Source organism: Amphiura filiformis, chromosome 7, assembly GCF_039555335.1.
Source record: "Amphiura filiformis chromosome 7, Afil_fr2py, whole genome shotgun sequence".
NCBI lineage: Eukaryota > Metazoa > Echinodermata > Ophiuroidea > Amphilepidida > Amphiuridae > Amphiura > Amphiura filiformis.
In genome coordinates this window covers 63,468,546-63,484,762 of record NC_092634.1, presented here as the reverse complement: position 1 = coordinate 63,484,762, position 16,217 = coordinate 63,468,546, and the positions used below count along the sequence as shown (strand labels likewise).

The window sequence follows — 16,217 nt, the reverse complement described above, 5'->3', positions numbered from 1 at the left end:
CATACGCATTAGACACATCAACGTCTCAACATGCATGCATTAATTTGTCCAAATATTTCCTTCTTAACAAGCAATATGCAGTAATTTTATTAATCAACATATGTGATGCATAAAGAGTCGGATGTTGGGAACATTGATTTTGAGATATACCCAATAATAGTATTCAACTTTTTTTGTTTTATTATTGATTCCTTGGTTAAGGGTGGTCTTAAATCTGGAATTATGGAAACTTTTGGGCCTCATAATTGCTAAATTATTAGCCTAAAGAATATGAAAGTATACATTTTTAGAATGGCAAAGATGTGATGAATTTGGGCTAAAATGATAATTTTTTGAAAAAAAAAAAAACAAAAAACATTTTTTGCCCAGCGTAACAAAAAAAATCTTGGGACAAAAAATTTAATTTATTTTTAAAAATCAGATAAAAATATCTAGGAATACTTTTGTATACTTTAAACCAACAAGTTAGCAGTTATGAGGCCCGAAATGTTCCATAATTTCAGGGTTAAGAACACCCTTAACAATCTCATAAATAATACTTTCATTCTTTTACTCACCTGGTCTGCTGCTTGCAAATACTTGACCCGTGACGTTCCTGACGGTAGCGTCCAGATGGAGAGCCTTCCATGCAAATGCCATCTCGGGCAAGAAGTTCTCACCCAGGGCCTTGCGTAACATGGAGTACAAGGACTCTGTGAAGATCTGATAGAAAAGGGAAGAGGAAGCACACAGTGTGATAAGTTAATCAGTTCTCTCAGTGCAGTTCACAGGACAGTTGCAGGACTTCAAGGCAGCCTTTGCAAAAATTTAGGAATAATACAGGAACATTTTGAATGATAATATAGCAGAAGTCAAATACAGCAGGAATGAGAGACCAGTAACTATTATTAAGGGGGAAGTCCCAAAGATACTTTAATTTAATAAATAATATACTGGGCAAAAAATACAGGCTTGAAGAAATCTACCCGCTGACCAGCTGAAAATTTATAAAAACTGCGCATGCCCAGACACAGAAATTTAAATTTTTACTTAAAAAGTGTAAGTGACAAAAAACATGTAAATTTCCTCAATCTGGAAAGATATAGAAATTATAGGACATTTTGTAAGAACAGAAAAAAATATAAGAAGAGTTCAAAAATATAGGAAATATATGGCCGCTTGAAGCCTTGCAGTTGTTTGGTTCCGATGAAAATTGTGCCTTCTGTAAAAAAAAAAAAAAAAGCGCAGTGATTTATAGTGCGCTACACAAAAGCCTCAGCACACTTTACAGTGTTGTTATAACTACCAGCTAATAAAAAATTCTACTGTTAGAACAATCTACTAAACTAAAAAGGGTACAAGTGTTAAGGGTTGTGTATATTAATAATTTGTAACACATTTTATGCATTTCTAAGCAAGTGTAAATTTAAAAAGTACATAAAAATATCTGCATACATTCTGATCAGCTCATGATAGGCACGACTCATAACATCGTGGATTGATACAGACTGGCGACACACAGTTGGGTGCAGCAAGTTTATGCAAGATCAGAGCTTTGCATAAAGTTGGGACTTTGTTGACTCGCGTAGTAACAAAAACCAAATAATTCTTGCATATTACAACTTGATCAAAGTATAGTGTGAAAGTGTTTGTCAGAAACCACAATTTTATGAAATCATAAACAATATCCGTTATCAAAAACAGGGTGCTGTAATTGTTTGGAATCGGGTTTAGTGGTATTCATAAACACTGTTTAGTGGTCCATATGGTGTAAGAGGTGGTGGACTGGTGATGGTAAAACAGGATAAGGCATTGGTCTATTCCGGTTAAAATCCACACACCCAATATGGAATACATGACCTTGAACTCTCACACAGGGAGTTTGAATTTCAAATGGAGTTACCCATTCAGGTAACCTAATTTGAAATTCACACTCCCTATATGGGAAAGATTAAGATTGTATGTTCCATAGGTGTATTGACTGGAATAGCCCTGTGGTGTTAGTAGTGGTGGACTGGTGGTAGTTAAACAGGATGACTCTACCTTATAATTATGTATAACTGGGTACATGTGTTTGAACCTCTCAGCTGAATCAGCTGTATCCTCCTTTATATATATGCAAATTCCAGCCAAGCAGACAATCACACATATGAAGCAAGCAAGCACGTACATAATCAAGCAAGGAAGCAAGATGGATGATAAAAGAAACATGAAATGATTTGAGCAAAATGAAATGTGGAAGTTACTACATAAACAATTCAAAAAATCGGTGATTAGTTGTTTGGTTATCAAAACTTCCTTCACCCAATGGAATTTGGGGAGCTGCACAGATAATTGGTGGATGTTACAATCTAAGTGCGGATAGGTCTGCGCCTGAGGTTCGGCTGCAACTGGCCTAGATGATGCGATCTGATTGTGATGATTCACCATGGCAGCGAAATTACAGCGCTTTGAATCCTTCAAGATCTAGCTGGAAAAAGGCGCTATATAAATCCGAAATTTATTTTATTATTTATACATACACTCGATGTCAAACATTTGTGCCAATCAAATTTTGGAATTTACTACTGTAAATGTGGAAATTTGGTGGTTCATTAATTTTCACCCTTTTGGCGCTCAATGCAGCTACCGCAAAACAAACACATGTGAATATGTTCTTTTTATATATAGATGAGGTGACATGTGTTTACATTTGATACGCCCTCTGTTGGTCTGTGATCAAAACTGTCAGGCAAAAAACACTATAGTTTACATGGAAGAAGTTAATTTTTATTCATTAACTTCGGTTTCAAAGCAAATAATACAAAAAATGGTATCAATCTTGTTTATAAATGCATCAAGCTATATACATAATATCACACAAAACTTCAAAGGTTTTTAAAAGTTGAGTTTTAAAGATATTTATGTGGTCTGTCATAGACACTTTTTTTATTTTGCCTGACTTGAAACAACAGAGGGCGGTCTGAATGTAAACATGTGACATCATAGGTCACCTCATCTATAGGTTTATGTAAGAAAACTGTGAATTTAAAAACAAGTGAAAATTTTTAAAAATCGGCAAAACGCAAAAATTTACACACACAAAAATAACCACTTTTACAGTACATGTATGGTATACCAATACCCTAGCTAAAGGTTACCAACATCAACATGAGTGGTATGTGCATAAAATACTGGCAGACAGTTTGACTTCAGGGTGTAATTTGAACAACTGAAAGATGATAAACTTGGATAAATGAATCTAAATGATAGCAGTATTTGATCATATGTGAGTATAGTTCATACTTTTGCTAGGCTTCATTGGAAACATGCCGTATTTCCTCGAATAGTCGCCCCCTTCAAATAAACACCCCTCCACTTTTTACAACTAAGATGTTTCAAAAATGCTGATATTTCCATGCTATTTTGTGTAGTAAGGTTACCAAGGTGCACACATGGTTGGCAAAAATCTTATCTTAAACCCGAAGTTTATAGTTTGTCATTTCAGCGTGAGTTTTAAGCTTATCTAATGATTTTAACGGGAATTATCGTTCTAAAAAATGACCTTTAATAAACGCCCCTTTTGGAAAAACGCAATGCCCCGGGGGCAACTATTCGAGGAAATACAGTAAGATATAAGTGATGATTTAAGGATCTCTTATATCACAATGTGTTTTGTTTGTTTGAAATTTTATGCTGCAAATGGGCTATTCCAGTTAAAGTGCATACACCCCCTATGGAAGACATGACTTTAATTTTTCCAAACAGGGAGTGTGAATTTCAAATGGGGTTACCTGAATGGGTGACTCCATTTGAAATCTATACACCCTGTGTGGAAGATTAAGGTCATGTCTTCCATAGGTGTATAGGTTTCAACTGCAATAGCCTACTCACAATAGCCAGACAATCAGGAAAGGCTGTCACTATTTGATCATTCCAAAACTATAATATAATATCCATAAATGAGCTATTCCAGTTGAAATCCATACCCGGTAGAAGACATGACCTTAAGGGCAGAGTAATGGGAGAGAACACGGACCTTTTCGAGCATCATTATTTTTGAATTGTTTGTCCAAAGTATATAAAACTATACATTTTTGGAAAGGAAATGAGTCAAAGAATCCCATGGTGACGTCAGATTTGTTCAAAAATCTCGAGTTTTTGAAAAAATCACAAAAATGCACTTTTTTACCCCATTTTTTTTGTGACAACTTAAAAAAAAAACCGTTCGGATTTAAAAAAAATTAGTTAGTTTTTCATGGAGAAGAGACATGAACTTAGGGAAGGTTTTTTATTTTTTCAAGTTCGTCTTATTTTTGAAATATTGCAAAAAACATGTGAAAAAAGCAATTTTGTCACTCTATTAAGCTAAAAATTGCACATAATGGTGTATATTTTTGTTCAAAACAAATATTTTGAAAAAATGAGAAAACCTTCCCTAGACTTTGATGTGCTCTAAAGGATAGTGCAAAAGGTTTACCTCTTGCTTGCATATTTTTCGAGTTATCTTGTCACAAAAATCGTACAATATTGTTAAAAATGAACTCTGAGAAATCGATGTTTTAGTAAAAAATGTCAAAATTATGCACAAAACGCCCTTATATTTTAAAACGGCAAGACTTTCACAATTGTAAAAGCTGTATCTGGTGCATGGTCTAAATATGCATCTTTTTGCACCAATGAATCTCTAATGTCTGCTTTCAGTGCGCCAAAATTCAAAATAATTAAAAAATCTAAGCAGCATTTTGACTGCAAATTTTTGTTTTGTTTACACCACATTTTGCTGGCGTTAACAACATACCGAATGCGCCTTGAGTGCGTTGGACATACGCGCAGAGTTGCTCCGCGTCACGCGACGCGAATCGCGCGCGTAATCAGAATATTTCGTATTCGCGCATTGCCGACTCATTATTTCCCGCCAATTTGCTAAGCTGTCTTGAGCCATGTGACTTTTTAGAGTTGAAAAGAGTGAAATAAATCAAGCAAAAATACAAGTAAATATTAGGAAGTTGTATTTTATCAGTTTCAAGTGAAAGAATACATCTTAGTGTTGATAAATATCAAGAAATCTCAAATTCGGGTGTGGACGAATGTGTCTCCCCTTACTCTGGCCTTAATGTCCCACACATAGGGTGTAAATTTCAAATGGGGTCACCCATTCAGATAACCCCATTTGAGGGTGTATGGATCTCAACTGGAATAACCCAATAATGAGCACATAAAGACTTGCTCAGAATATGTCTTGCTCAGAGATCCGTTTCACTCAAAATACCTGAAAAGCGTGTGAATGCAGGCCAAAAAGCCCAAAAACAGGCTGAAAATAAATAAAAACGCGGGAATTTGAACTCACAAAAAACCTGAAATCAGGTTAAAACTCTGCTTGTTAAAAACTACACTACAAGATTCCAATTGGGGCTGCCTGCACAGGTACACCATTGCCAAGGTACCTGACTGGTACACACAAAGTACCTACACAGTACCTGCTACTGCACAGGGCCCACCAGCACTGGTACTACGCTGCTACTCCCCTGGTAATGCACAGTACCAGCAAAGTACCTTGGCGATAGTGTACCTGTGCAGGTTGCCCCATAGGAATCTTGTAGTGTACAACTATGATGAACTATACTCTTTTGTTATTGATATTGCACAGAATCTGTTCTACTGTTGATGAGGTGATATGCAGTATACAGTAAGCCAAAAAATTAAGGTACCAGTTGCGTTCACCCCCTGTATATCCTAAACAAAGGCAAACATGTCATAATTGGAACCAACAGCCAATAGCTGCATCTTTCAGCTCGAATTTAAGACCTCATTCGTTGACATTGTCCAAGAAATAAAGACACAACAATCCAAAAACCCAAGGAAGATGCAAATATAAAAGTTGCAGTTTGCCACATTACATGCCCTATTGATTTGTACACAAAGCGACGCGAACAAGATAACTAGCGCTGTGTTTTCATTGATTAGCACGAAAAACTAGCATCGTGCTTTCATTGATTAGAACACAAAAGTGCAACTTTTTATTTCGTATCTTCATCAGGTTTTGGACTACCGTTTCTTTAATTCTCAACCAATTTCAACAAATAAGGTCTTAAATCAGAGCTAAATAGTCCAGGCATCGGCTGCTTGTTATAATTTTGACACATTTGTCTTTATTTAGAATATACAGGGGTGAACACAACTGGTACCTTAATTCTTTTGCTTACTGTATATATAAACTAATAAACTGAGATGTAATAGGGCTATTCAATTTAAAATCCACACTCCCCCCTGGAAGATTTTGGAAATATCTCTGACAGGGGGAGTATGAATTTTTAATAGAATTGGCACATTCCAACTCTATTTGAAACTTAACCCCCTCTGTGAAATATTCAGGTTGACTCTTTCTCAGAGGGTGTATGAAATTCAAATGGAGCTTCCCAATGTGTTTATTCCATTTGAAATTCATACTCCAATTCATATTTCCAAAATCTTCCACAGGGGTAGTGTGGATTTTAAATGGAATAGCTCATTATAACTATGCAATGGTTTGACAATCACTATGGTAAAATGCAACTCGCTTCATCTACATGTAAATTATTTGCTACTGGATGAAGTACTACCAAGGAGGTTATACCCAAAGAGTAGCGACTCAAAAGTGCCCTGTGTGTAACTCTATGGTAAATCTGCCATTTTGGCAAGGGCAAATAGTGTATCTCCAGTGTTTTCAGGCAAGAGCCCAAAATCGAACAATAATTTGCGTCTGTAAGCTTAAGTATTACCAAATTTTGCGCGCTTATCGCATATTTTTGGCACAACGCGTTACGCGCAAGATGCAAATAACAACACACTTTAATCGAAGTTTGCCGGGCACATAGCAAAATTATCTGGAGGTACACTCCAAGAGCGACATGCAATATTGCGGAGTCGGTACTCTATGATTCTACTTCATTGAATACTACTGAAATCACTATGTCTGATTGTACATAATCTGAACTTGACAACTGAAAGAAAAAAAAACTTAAACCAATAAACTTGGTTAAGTTGTATGATTCTTACATCATAGTTGTGGAATTTCTCCAAGGCCCCTTTCTTCTTTGGGCAGTGCGTTTCTCCTAGCTTCTCCAAGGCTGGTTGCAGCTCATCCGGATTATCAAAATTCAGTATGACATTATGAATGGCCTTCATGATCTGTACAGCATGGTCCATGAAACGACAACTCTCCTGCGCAAAAAGACAGATGAATAGAGACATTTAGTGCATTTTTCATACATGTAGGAGGCAATGTGTAGACAGCACAAGAATTACGGTACCAGTTATTTTTACCCCTGTATATCCTAAATAAAGACAGATATGTCATAATAAGAAGCTCAAGAATTACGGTACCAGTTATTTTTACCCCTGTATATCCTAAATAAAGACAGATATGTCATAATAACAAGCTCAAGAATTACGGTACCAGTTATTTTTACCCCTGTATATCCTAAATAAAGACAGATATGTCATAATAAGAAGCTCAAGAATTACGGTACCAGTTATTTTTACCCCTGTATATCCTAAATAAAGACAGATATGTCATAATAAGAAGCTCAAGAATTACGGTACCAGTTATTTTTACCCCTGTATATCCTAAATAAAGACAGATATGTCATAATAAGAAGCTCAAGAATTACGGTACCAGTTATTTTTACCCTGTATATCCTAAATAAAGACAGATATGTCATAATAAGAAGCTCAAGAATTACGGTACCAGTTATTTTTACCCCTGTATATCCTAAATAAAGACAGATATGTCATAATAAGAAGCTCAAGAATTACGGTACCAGTTATTTTTACCCCTGTATATCCTAAATAAAGACAGATATGTCATAATAAGAACCAGCAGCCTATAGCTGCACCTTTTAGCTTGGATTTAAGACCACATTCGTTGAAATCAGTCTGCAAATAAAGGCACAGCGGTCTAAAATCCCAAGGACGATGCATATTCAGAAGGTGCAGATTGCTCCAATGGATGCCCTATTGGTTTGAGCAAGAGAACTAGCACCATGCTCTCCATTGATTAGAACATTAAAATGCAACTTTTGATTTTGTTCCTTCCTTGAGATTAAGATCACCATTTCTTTAATTATCAACCAATTTCAACAAATGATTTTATTTCCATGTTTGGTTTTTATGCTCCAGCAACTTGCATGTTGCAATAGGGACACCAAGGATAATGCATGGTAATGCACAAAGTGTGTGGAAGCTTGTGGATAGGCAACTTAACGTACGATCTGAGGACAGTGATGTCACAGTTTTACTACAAGTATAATAGTAATACGCTTTATAGCAATTAAAGTTTAACACAGTGCAACAAGTTAAACTCAATTTACCCTTGCTGAGAAATGGACCAATCCATGTTATTGTTTACCGGGTCAGATGTCAATCATTGTCATGCAGATAAATTTGTATTGTTTGGCTCGACCGGGAACCAATGGGATTTACCGCCAGCGGGTTTCGGGCGTGATTAGGTGGTTTTATTCATGAGGTGTAATTGTTATGTAGGGGCAGGGTTTTACAATGCACATGTAGCCATTATCCAAATAAGGCAAGGCGTAATAAAAGACACGCTCATTATGACGTCAGGGTCCTTGAGAATTTGACATGGGCGAATCAATCGATATCCCGATTGGCAAACAATGACTTCCCATTGCAAATCAATGGCGAATTTTTCCGGTGTCATCGTATACATTTGAGCCATAGTTTTTACCCGGCGAATTTGGACAAATATTACCAAAGTTACAGCAATTGTCGAATCAGTTTGGCAGCTCGGAATTCGGGATGGCAAAATTTAAGGAAATTAAACTATCGTTTTTGATTGCGTCGGTTCATTTAAGTAGGTTTTTTTCACCATCGGATATGTTTTTAGGGTAAAGTTGACAGTCGTATTTTAATTTGGTGCCGAATTCAGTTCAAGCAGTGCCAAGAAATATTGTCAGTTTTCTTGAAATTAATGTGGTTTTCATTCAAGGGATCCTTTATAGTTAAAACTCAAAAAATGTTGGGATCATTTGGCTTACGAATTTACGTATTAAAAGCTGGAAAATCATAAGTAGAGAATTTACAGATGGTCAATTTTATCTTCCTACTTGTAAATAACAAAATCAATAAAAATAGAATAACAAAAGGGAAGATGTAAGATGCCCGGGGTAAGACGATGATAATGTCGGTCAACGATTACGTGTTTGGGTTGGGAAATCCCTAATAATGATAATAGTTTTAAGTAGCAAAATATACGGTGTACAGATGATAATATTTAACGCCACTTGTAGCAAAATAGTTCACAAAGGCAATTTATTTTAGCCATAAAAAATCTGGAAAAATCCTTGTGCAATTCCCGTCTCCCTCGTTCGTCAAAATGGGGTAAAGACAGCCCGTCACCCCCTGGCGAATTTAGCGGATTGGGCGTTTGTGGTAAAATTTTAGACAATTTCTAGGTGTGATTTCACCTTTTTATGTTAATGCAAGCATATTTTAGGTGATAATTGTTAGTATAACATTAGCAGGCCAGGTTTTTGTGGCTTATTGAAAGGAAGGGTATCATGAGTATATTTACCCTTGGATATTTACCTTCATAATGGACGATTATGTCTAAGCTTACTCTGCATAAAACGTATATAATTTACATGACAGAGTCGGTAATGCATTAGTTTTGTTTGTTTGGTTGAATTTGGTTTGATTGTGGCATAATGCCTTACTTAAAAGGTAACCTAGTTTCACCCATAAAGTGGTCATATAGTGTAGGTCTAATTTTAGTCACGGGTTGTAGACAAAATGTATCGAAAAACAAGGATAGCCCCGATATGTCCCTAGACGAGAATTGTTATTGAATACTTGGATTTTGGATTTGGATTGGAAATTTGATTGGACTGGAATTGTAATGTTCTTTTCTTTGGATTTGGATTGAAGTTGGATTTAAAAATTGGATGTGAATTTAAAATTGAAAAAAATAAATAAATAAATATATGCAATGCTCTTTTCTTAGGATTGAATTTGGATTGAAAATTGGTTTTTGGATTTGGATTGGAAATTTGATTGGACTGGAATTGTAATGTTCTTTTCTTTGGCTTTGGATTGAAGTTGGATTTAAAATTGGATGTGGATTGAAAATTGGAAAAAATAAATAAATAAATAAATAACATTGCAACGCTCTTTTCTTTGCATTGAATTTGGATTGAATTTTGGATTGGAAATTTGATTGGACTGGAATTGTAATATTCTTTTCTTTGGATTTGGATTGAATTTGGATTTAAAATTGGATTAAAAATAAATAAATAAATAAATAATTGCAATGCTCTTTTCTTTGGATTGAATTTGGATTTGGATTGAAAATTGGATGTGGATTGAAAATGGAGAAGAAAAAAAAAAAAAATAAATAAATAAATAAATAAATAATTGCAATGCTCTTTCCTTTGGATTGAAAATTGGATTTGGATTGAAAAAATAAAAATAAATAAATAAATAAATAAATAATAATAATGAAAGACCAGGGTTTATCATGTGTGTTACGGTCTGTGTGAGGGATTTTGATCATAGTTGCATACCTTTTTTAACCTTGCATCCCTTGTTAGGCTTTTATCACAGGCTCAACGGGAATGTGGGACGAGCTCTTGAGTCTTTATAGAACTTGATGGTATTAGTAATGTGAAGTTCAGAAGTTCAACGGTAGATTTTAGATCATAAAACTTGGTGAAGAAGGATCTTGGATAGTTTAATAATCTTGTGGTAAATCTCAGGTCAAATATTTGGATGGTGATTTAAGGAGGAGTAGTTATGAGTGCCGCAAATACATTGGTCATCGCTCTGTTGGCCACAACGGAGTCAATTTAAAGTAAAGTAAAATAAATTGGATGGTCATGAAACCAATATAAAGATATCTAATTAGGAAAAATCGTTAAGCAGGGCCAAAGAACTAATTAATGTAGAAAGGATTTCATGAAAAACGGGATAAAAAATTCTTGAGGTCAAGTAAGTAAAAGCGGATTATGTGAAAATTGGGAAAATGTGTTCCCTCATCCCTTGCATTTGTGATACAATGACAAGGATATATTGTGTCAAAGCATTTTTATTGTGGATTAAGGGTAATTAAGGCAAAGATTGCTTCAGTTTCTGGAATTAGTAATTAGTAAATGTCATATTTTGAAAGGGTTAAATTTGTATGAGAGTAGATCGCACAAATAAATTGTCATGCTTATCCACATAACACGATGGTTCATAAAAATGGTCAGGGAAAGAAATTAATACAAATTAAATATTCATCTGTCTCCTGATAACTTGTGTTGGATCACAAACAAAATCGAGGAGGTTTATTCAAGTTACACAGGGTAATTAGTATAGATGTGCTGGCAGGTTGGTTCCCATTTCTTTCTTTTTTTCTTTCTTTTATTTATATTGCAGGCGATACCAATGACACTTTGATGCTGGTGGTAAGAAACAAGCCTGGCCTGTATGTACATGTACACCTGGACACCCATATAATTGCTAGTGACTACTAGACTTTGTGTGAGGCGACAGTAGACTTTGACATGCACAGCGAAGCATATTGAACATTTTGTGTCATCTGCGAAACTCAACTTACGCACGAGCAATACAAGGGAGAGCATGCATCTTTTACACAAATTGTACTGTCAGAAGTCTATTGAACCAAATAAGTTCTGAAGTTCGAGTCCAGCTAACGAAAAAGTTAATACTTTAGGGCTTCTCTTGGTGTATATAATAGCATCGTTTGATCAACCACAGTTGAACTTTGCATGGGAAATTTTAATTTGAGCATTCCTTCGATGTCGAGTAGTGGAAATTTGGAAGATGGGTTGTGCAGGATTTAGCCATGACCGGCGCTTTGGTAAGGCAACTCAGGAACAAAGGGTTGCATGTACATCGAGAGTGCTGAAATAGAATAAAATAAAGCAAGACATCAGGCAGAATGCTGTTAGCCACATTGGGCCAATATTTCTGACGCAAAAGCGAATTAAACAACCCAATCACTGGGTTCTGTATGTGCGGTTGTGCGTAAGTGTACTGGCCAGTGCAAGGTGCCCTACTCGGATCACAAGGCCTATTTTCACTACACAACAGAATAACTCGATTTCTGCCCGAGATAGACGAAAAGATTTTTCAATTGGTAACTAAAAGTATGAAAGAAAGTTAACCATTGTGATGTTGATCATAAAAAAGATCAAATCAACATCTTCATATATTTGAAGAAAGAAGAATTAACTTAAAGAGTCAGTAAATTCATCCAACCGCATTGGTAGTGGACAACATATACAAAAATTTTATACAATTTCGCAGAGTTGGACGAAAACTTTAGGGGACAACATGGGAAATTTCCATTGGACAAATGAATCTCATGGGACTTGGAATATCACTAATATCTGGATTTTTAAAAATTGATTACATTGTAAGTAAAATTGTACAAGAAACAATTTATACAGTGGTGAGCCCTCTGATATTATATTGATGTGTTTTGCGTTACGTAATAGTATGACTACGAGGGTAGAAGTGGTTGAGTACATCACGTCAGGTGCGGTTTATATCTCAACAACACATATATTCTGTTGCACATTTGAAATCGTGCTTGTATTTGTTTGATTAAGTCTGTTAAAGGGAAGTAGGAATCAACTCCAGGTTGGCATGGGGTAGCTAGACTCTGGGGCCAAGTACTATGCCCTCATTTTTTCTAGTTTTTTTGTGAGGTTGCGCCGCCGGCTAGTTATCGCGTTGATTTCTTTCAATATCCTATTGTGACGATACAATGTATCTTATGCATATAGAGCCAGCATAATTTAGTAGTGTTATTGTGGAGAATTATATGGATTACAGTCAATATCCAGCAAAGAAATTATAGTGCTGTTTTATGCTAATCAGCAATTAGTGGCACAGAGCCAAACTGTGATTTATATTTCAATGTGCCAACAATAAAATCCTTCATTGAGGTTCCATTTAGTTATCAGTAGCATTATCAAACATAGGCAGATATATCACCATGTAGTTTCTGGTTTTCAAACAGACGCTCTCAAATGCGCTAGTCAACTTTTAAATATGTGCCTCATTCCATTGTGTATCATCCAGGAGCGATAGAGGAGGTTTAGGTAATGATATCCGTGCAGCAAAGTGAACAAACAAGTTTAAGGGGGAATTAACCAAGTTCCTTATAAAATAAGTCCCTTGTGTGGGGTTTTGAATTATCTTTTCTGTATTTATTTATTATGATATATGTATATGTCATAGAATGCTAACATTAAGACTTGATCCTTGTAACTTCAGGTAGACCACCTGTTGAAGAGTCTCAGGAATTCCACTTGGGAGCGTGGGATCTGTATGCACCAGTACCATAATTTATTGTTGAGTTTCCAGCCATGATATTTGATGAATAATCCACGGGTTCGGGGTCAAACGCTCAGAATTTAGCCTCGGGTGGCGGCCACCAGAGTGCAAGTTTGGATCACATTTGGTTTTGCTAAAACGAGATTTTCTGCGCCTTTGGTCGTTGTTTCGCTAGAGTCTTGGGTTGGGTAATTCGCTCGATTAGAGAATCTCCTATTATATATTTGGCAATTATACGGCTGAGATTTTCTGCGCCTTTGGTCGTTGTTTCGCTAGAGTCTTGGGTTGGGTAATTCGCTCGATTAGAGAATCTCCTATTATATATTTGGCAATTCGGCTGAGAATTTGTTTGTTTGTTTGTTTGTTTATTTGTTGTAGGTACTGGTGCGGGTCTTAAACAAAAGTCAATAAATGGTTGTCGTGTCTGATTGCCAACATGCATGCAAATTTTGCGTCCGAGTGTTTTCAATTTCTCTGTCTTGGGGTAATAAAGTTTAACACAGTGCAACAAGTTAAACTCAATTTACCCTTGCTGAGAAATGGACCAATCCATGTTATTGTTTACTGGGTCAGATGTCAATCATTGTCATGCAGATAAATTTGTATTGTTTGGCTCGACCGGGAACCAATGGGATTTGCCGCCTTCAGCGGGTTTCGGGCGTGATTAGGTGGTTTTATTCACTGTTGGTTTTGTATTGGACACGACAACAACAAAAATCTTCCCACCCACCGCGCCCTGTGTGGACATGTGAGAAGGAAGTAAAATATAATTATGTGTGACAGTAATGAGATAATGACCTGTATAAATACAGATATATTTTATCTACTACATGGTAGTGTGTTAAATAATAGCTAATTAAAGCATTTAACTGTCTGTAAGTTTAAAAGAAAAATCAAGATTTATGCTCCTGTAGATAAGGAGGGAGGAATAAAGAGTTGACGCCGATCATTAAAATTACATGTGACTTGCAATTAATTTCCCTTTCTCAGATCTTCATATTTACAATGTACACTGTTTAATTAGATCATGTGTTCAATATGTTGCTACATAAAATTTATATAATTGTTCTGTATCAAACTTTTTAGAATGATAGTTCAAGAGGGAAAGTAAGTCGTCAAAACTATATATATGTACAGGAATTGACAATCGTATTGTTACATGCAGGCACAGGTCCGGTGTCATCAAAAACAGTAAAGTAGTCTTTTATAAGGTCAAAGAATTCACACAGTAAGCAAAAGAAAATAATGCTGGGTTTTGAATTATCTTTTCTGTATTTATTTATTATGATATATGTATATGTCATAGAATGCTAACATTAAGACTTAATCCCTTGTAACTTCAGGTAGACCACCTGTTGAAGAGTCTCAGGAATTCCACTTGGGAGCGTGGGATCTGTATGCACCAGTACCATAATTTATTGTTGAGTTTCCAGCCATGATATTTGATGAATAATCCACGGGTTCGGGGTCAAACGCTCAGAATTTAGCCTCGGGTGGCGGCCACCAGAGTGCAAGTTTGGATCACATTTGGTTTTGCTAAAACAAGATTTTCTGCGCCTTTGGTCGTTGTTTCGCTAGAGTCTTGGGTTGGGTAATTCGCTCGATTAGAGAATCTCCTATTATATATTTGGCAATTATACGGCTGAGATTTTCTGCGCCTTTGGTCGTTGTTTCGCTAGAGTCTTGGGTTGGGTAATTCGCTCGATTAGAGAATCTCCTATTATATATTTGGCAATTATACGGCTGAGAATTTGTTTGTTTGTTTGTTTGTTTATTTGTTGTAGGTACTGGTGCGGGTCTTAAACAAAAGTCAATAAATGGTTGTCGTGTCTGATTGCCAACATGCATGCAAATTTTGCGTCCGAGTGTTTTCAATTTCTCTGTCTTGGGGTAATCAAGGTTTTTATCTTTGAATTTGAAATAGTATTGGGTTTTCATAGTATTCATAATGATTTCATTTAGGCCTATAGGTTAATGAACGCGTATTACTTGTTGGGAGAGATATTAGATAAAAATAATGCATGCACGCTTATTTTTATTTGTTTGTGTGTATTTTATACCACGACTGCTAACATTAGACCCAGTTTTAAGTGGGAGCTGGTAGCCTAATGGATAAGGCGTCCGTCTAGAGATCGGAAGGTCGTGGGTTCGATCCCCATGCCGCATATTCCCTTGCTTTTTTTTTCAAGTTGGGTTGTGTGCGGTCGGGAATTGTGTTTATTTGTTGTCATGTTTAATTGTAACACTTTAGGTTGGTAAACTGTTCATTCTTTCTTATTTAATATATTCAGTTTCCTCTTGTAGTGAGCAATCGTTCCCCATTGTGTTTATTTGTTCTTGTGTAGGATGCGTATCCCCATTACCTACTTTACTAATTGTATAGAGTAGAGTCGACGGAAAACGGAAGAAAATCACGGAATCGGAGGTACAACACGGAAAATGACATTTTTTGTATGATGTGACAAAGATTGTTAAAAGATAAGAGAAATGAATGTTAAAAACAATCACGAGTTGTGTATGTCACTTTTTATGATACTGTTTAATAATACCGAAATTAAAGTATATTACCAAGGCATGAACCCCCTATATCCCTCTAAACGTAATAGTCGCCCTATTATCGTGAGAATATTTCAATCAGAGCATATTGATCGCGATATTGAACACTTTAGTGTGACATTAATATCATTGTTTATACATTTTAAGCTTTATTCATGACACAGATTTACAAATTTTACAACACGGATTACAACACGGAAAATGGATTTTAGAAAACGGTAAACTTCGGACTCTAGTATAGAGGTAACAAAACTTGTGTAAAACTTGCTTAATTGTACGAGGCCTACACTTGCGGCAGAATCATTTTTCTGCTTCTATTTGTTCGGTTGGCTAAGTCTTTATAACAATACCGCAGGTAA

The 16,217-nt window shown here is 35.9% G+C and overlaps 1 protein-coding gene across 1 annotated transcript in view; it reads right to left on the bottom strand.

Annotated features, from left to right (window-relative positions):
- Positions 1–16,217, bottom strand: part of LOC140157456 (androglobin-like) — a 266,592-nt gene that overhangs the window by 42,319 nt on the left and 208,056 nt on the right. Inside the window, 2 exon segments of the mRNA XM_072180658.1 lie at positions 558–702; positions 6,997–7,161. Of these exon segments, the coding sequence (XP_072036759.1) occupies positions 558–702; positions 6,997–7,161 (310 nt within the window).